The sequence below is a fragment of the Phytophthora infestans genome, genomic scaffold (assembly GCF_000142945.1).
Source record: "Phytophthora infestans T30-4 supercont1.7 genomic scaffold, whole genome shotgun sequence".
Classification (NCBI taxonomy): domain Eukaryota; phylum Oomycota; class Peronosporomycetes; order Peronosporales; family Peronosporaceae; genus Phytophthora; species Phytophthora infestans.
Window position 1 is genome coordinate 4,515,293 of NW_003303752.1, and position 5,082 is coordinate 4,520,374.

The window sequence follows — 5,082 nt, forward strand, 5'->3', positions numbered from 1 at the left end:
TCGACCTGGCCGATCCACGACGTTAGATAGTGGAGACTGCAATTCGCTCGGACTCCTGTCGGAGCATACACACGCATCAATTGAAACAATCGGCGAGCCTTTGCGAACACATATACATCTCAAGTTGCTGCTCTTCTTTGCCAAAAGTCTTTCTTCACCAAGTTAGAATACACTCTTCTACATGTAGTAGCCGAATGTCCTTCCATGAGCCCAGCAAGACAACTAACGACCACGCGAGCAACACACAACACGGAAGCCTTGGGCTGGAACGTTCAGTTTGCACGCCACGAGATTCGTCCCTAACAACGCATCAGCTACAGGAATGTCGACGTGGCGTGAGCAGGTTGTGATGACCACCTCGGGCGTGGTACCGATTGCAGCGTGCAAGCTCCTTCTGCGCCACATAGCAAATTGCAAAAAGCGGCACAGCACGAAGGCGTCCAGGAAGCACTTTTTCCACTTCTTCTTGTCCGGTCTGCCATATCTTCGCTTTGCGTTGGTCTTAAGCATGCAGAACTCCCGAGGTTTCAGCGCGCAATTCTGAGGCAGCGTGTTCACCATATCGTTCTGCAACTTGAAGAGACGACGGAACACGCCCTTCCCGACAGGAACCAGAGGGTGACACCTCCCTCCGACGTACACATGACGTTCAAGTAGTAGGACAAAGGTGCTGTATTGCGTCACTTCGTAGCAGACACCACCGATCCAGACGCATCCACCCGCTTCCGGAACAAACCCGAGACTTGGACAACCAAGTGGAAGTCGCTCACTCGCAGCAGACGCTGGCCACCGCGAGACTCGATAATTTTGCGGGGCCAACTGCATCACGTGCAGGTTCTCGTCCATATCCACCGCTAGCAGCGCCAGTTTCTTCTCATACACACTGAACGATGTCGCAGATACCGCCAGAGGTTCGTAGTCCTTGGCTAGCAGCACTAACTACCTCTGCATCTCCCCCAAACGCAAGAAATGTATGCTCTTGTAGACGTCTCCGTACATGACAAAGTCCTTGACCTCACTGAGCGTCACGACGTACATCTGCGCTGTCGTAGAGCACGCAGCCGATCAGCTGCTCTGACTTAAGCTCGTAAACGATGAGCTTGGAGCCCACGGCAGCCAACACGTACAGGCCGAGCTGCGAGACCATGGAGATGGCTCCCTGTCTGTGCTCCTTGATGAAAACTAGTCGCAGCTTGGGCACATGTAGCGCCTCCTTCCCAGGTTCGGCATCCCTGAGTATGAGACCGACCAAATGGCGCACACGGGAGAAGACGCGTACGAGTTACACTTGGTGCAGACGAAACCCAGTTGGGAGAGTGGGGACGTCGTGAAGTGTGCCGTGTCCACTTTGAGCCCTACGAGGTGGTGCTCAGTGTGAAGCTCATGTATCCATCTATACGCCTCGTCTCTTATGAAGGAGGAAGTGGCATCGACGACTCCAGAGTGGAACAAGAAGAAGTGTCCATATTTGGTGGTTGGCACGGGCTGGGTGGGTCTCCATGACGAGGATGAAAGCGCCTGCTGCTGTACTATCCCTTCAATAGCGCCGTCTCCTCGGTTGTGAATCTCGGCAAGCGATAGCCCACTAGTTCCCGCATGGTTGCCGGATAGTCTCCAGTAACCAGAGGTGAGAGGAACCAGTACAGTTCGAACTGCATCTTCCTTCCCGCTGCAGGCGACGTCCAACGGGGTTTTCTCGTCGAGCGAATAGGCAGCATCTGAGTTCAATGTGATGCCGATACGAGCCTTTTGGTCGAGAACGGGTGGTGAACTTGCCTTTAAGTCTCGGAACGCTTTGACAACAGCTGCATATGAACGAAGCACGTTGTGAGCCACAATGTATGCAAAAGTGTCGGACTTTTCAGCCCTGGAGCTCCTGCACCGCTAGCGTAGCCGGCAGTAGTGAACGTCAGTGGCTCGTTGAATGTCATCCACATGTTCACTATGTCTCCCAGCTCGTGGAGCAAAAGCGTCGCGAATTCTACGTAGTGGTCGACGATGTCTGCGTGCAGCCAGCCTTAAAGAGAGAGCTCCGTGTGTAGCTCGAGCGGCAGATCCCAATGGTACAGCGTCAAGATCGGTACGATGTTGTTGGTGATGAGCTCGTCGACAAGAGCGTGGTAGAACGCAAGGCCGTGAGGGTTTAGCTGCATACGTTTGGTCTCTGGATTCCAGTTCATGGCTCTTGACCACGAGACGGAGAAGCGCGAGGACTGCAAGCCAGTGTCGACCATGAGCTTGACGTTGTCTCGGTAGCGATGGTAAAAGGCGTCAGCGACGTTGGCACACACCACTTTCGTCCTGTGGTGCGTGCGGCAGAAATCGTCCCAGATACTTGGAGTGCGACCGCCTTCGTTCCACGAGCCTTCAACTTGGTACGAGGCGGTGGCCGACCCAAACATGAAATCTGCTGGGAAGCAACGAGGGGCGTCATCGGCAAAGACTGTTGCGCGGCGCTAAACACGTGGAGAAATCGCATCCTGTCAATCCGAAGGAGAAGATCGCCCACTGAGAATCGTAGCGCTTGTCAGCGCTCTGGTCAAGCCCGCGTTCCGTCGTCTCTTCACGTTGCAGAACGTTGTGGTGAACACGCAGGCTATCATTCGATCCGACCATTCGCCAGTCTCGCACGTTTGCGCTGCGTTTGACCAGGAGGGCGTTCGGTGTGTACACTGATGACCACGCGCGGAACTATCTCGCTGAATGACGCGTCAATTATGGCAGCAATGGAGCCGTTTGGTGCCGAATATTGGTCAAAGCTGAAAATAAATGATTGGGTTACCGAACTGGCTAGACCAAAATAACCTATTGAAAATCTTCATCTCAGAAAATAAATAATTACATAATAAGTAATTACTCTGTGTGCCAATTTTGCTGCATCAATTATTTATTTTATTTATAAGACAGACATGTAGCAGAGCTCAAATGATGTAAAATCAAACAAGAATCTACTTCAAAAACAAAGTTCACGCAAACAGCCGCTATCATTTGCAGCTACTCATTAATCCTACTTTGCTCTACCGGGACAACGTTTGGCTTCAACGTCACCGCATATCTCTTTAGGTGGCTCACGTACTTGAACGTGAGGTAGATGGCCATCTGCAGCACGGCCCAGATCACCATGAGACCAGCCATGAAGTTGTATTTGCGGTTCGGTCGGAAGTCGTACGTGTCCTCGATGTACTGCGCCACCGTCATCTCCGTCGTGACACCACCGTCCGTGACGGAGATTACGTCCTGCGCCTCACCGAACTGAACGCCCACCAGCGCCGCAAGCGAGTAGCTCGACGGCATCAGGTAAGTGAACCACTTGTAGCCAGCCATCATAGCCGGACGCGGCAGCAGGTAGCCCGAGAACAAGTTGAACAGACACGACAGCGCGCCGACAGCCACGTTCACCACCTTCTCGTTGGGCATCAGAGCTGACATTCACTGACCCACGTAGGTACTAGCCGACGTGTAGAGGTAGAAGACGAACATGAAGAAGAGGAAGTCGCCTCCGTTGTAGCTCCAGCCCACCAGCCAGTACTCAATCGTCACGAACAGCACGATCACGAAGATCAGGTACGGCACCTCAGCGAGCCACAGCGACAGACTGTAGGACAGCGGACCGTAGTAGTTCGACATGTGTTCGCGGTAGAACACGGCGCGCTCGGCACACGTGACTTCCAGCACCGTCATGAGGTTGATGACACCGATGAAATCCATACTGTTGTAGATGAGACCGATGTGCAAGTCGATGCGCTTGACGCTGTCCGCCTCGAGCTGGTAGAAGGTCGGACCGAAGATGACACCGAAGCGAGGGAACAGGAACATGCGCAAGAAGTGGTACTGCGGGTTGCGCCAGTACGTGAGCTGCTGCTTAACGACGAGCTCCTTCAACTGGTTCAAGAAGCCCGTGGCGATCGGCGTGTAGTTCAGAGTCGAGTGGCACACAAAGTCGCCGGACACTTCAGCCAACTGCAGCGTGCGCTCGCGGTTCGACTTGTACAGCTCGCTGTTCTTGTACTCGATCGAGTAGTCCTTGACGTCACGGCCACGTGGGGTTTGTGAAGTGTGGAGGAAGAGCCAGGACTGCGTCCAGCTCAAACCTGAGGCTCAGGTGCCTCCAGGACGCGATGCTCGCGTCCAGAAGCCGGCCTTCGACGGACCATTGGCTGGCGAGCCGCCAGCCCCATCCTACTGCTAATCCTACCAATATATGTTACCGGGGTTTTTCCGTGTGCTGCTACACACTCGACAACTTGCGCCGTCAAGAGCAAGCAGCAGCACTCGGTTTTCTCCCCTGCTGGACTTTCAGTCCCTGCAACTTACTGTTGTTACGACTACTTCCTTCATCACAATGGTCACCACTCGGCGTAGCCGAGGAGCGACCATCACTCAGGTTATGAGCCCAAGAAGGAGAGCTGGAAGCCCAGTCCGGAGTACGCAGAGCTCGCGCGCGTCCGACGAGTTGCAGTTACCTGCAAGAGCAGACGAGACAACGTCAAACGAGACACATGCGACGTCACAAGCGTCATCAACCCGAGTTGAGCAACAACTCGAGCTCTTATTGGCCCAATTCGGTACCGTTATGACTACACTGACAAATCAGCAGCAAGTGCAGAACATTCCAGTGGAAGCATCTACCCGACGCCCACAAAGGCAGCTCATTCAAGAATTCTCAGCGGCTCGAGCACAACCGCAGCGAGTGCCGACGCCGTACGGGCCCCCGCCGAGGAAACCCAAGCACAGAGGAACTTACCGCCGACGCCAGCACGCGTCAGAGCGAGCCGCCAAGAAACCCAAGAACGTCCGAGGCTGCAGCGCAGCCAGTCCAGACCGAGGCCGGGACCGACTCCGCTCCGGACGAACCCATGGTTGGAGACCCACAGATGCACGCGGTGCATGAACCAGAGCGGACACGTGCAGTTGAACGCAAGACTTATCGATACCAACTACCCAGACGTGGCGCGTCGAGATTTGCTCCATTCTCGACGTCGCACACCTCTTGGACCCCATCATGGAGCGCGAAACGATGGCAGACCAACGTAACGAAGGACAGCGCGGCTGTTTCAAGCAACGACTGCGTGTTGCTCAACG

The 5,082-nt window shown here is 54.4% G+C and overlaps 1 protein-coding gene across 1 annotated transcript; it reads right to left on the reverse strand.

Moving 5' to 3' along the window:
* Positions 1 to 222: 222 nt before the first annotated feature.
* PITG_05705 (ATP-binding Cassette (ABC) Superfamily) lies at positions 223 to 4,178 on the reverse strand (the record flags this gene model as incomplete). Its single annotated transcript, XM_002999272.1, has 8 exons — positions 223 to 873; positions 1,037 to 1,213; positions 1,360 to 1,876; positions 2,068 to 2,443; positions 2,614 to 2,759; positions 3,077 to 3,402; positions 3,520 to 4,074; positions 4,152 to 4,178. The coding sequence occupies 8 exons, from the start codon at positions 4,176 to 4,178 to the stop codon at positions 223 to 225; spliced, it is 2,775 nt and encodes a 924-aa protein (XP_002999318.1).
* Between the last annotated feature and the right edge of the window lie 904 nt (positions 4,179 to 5,082).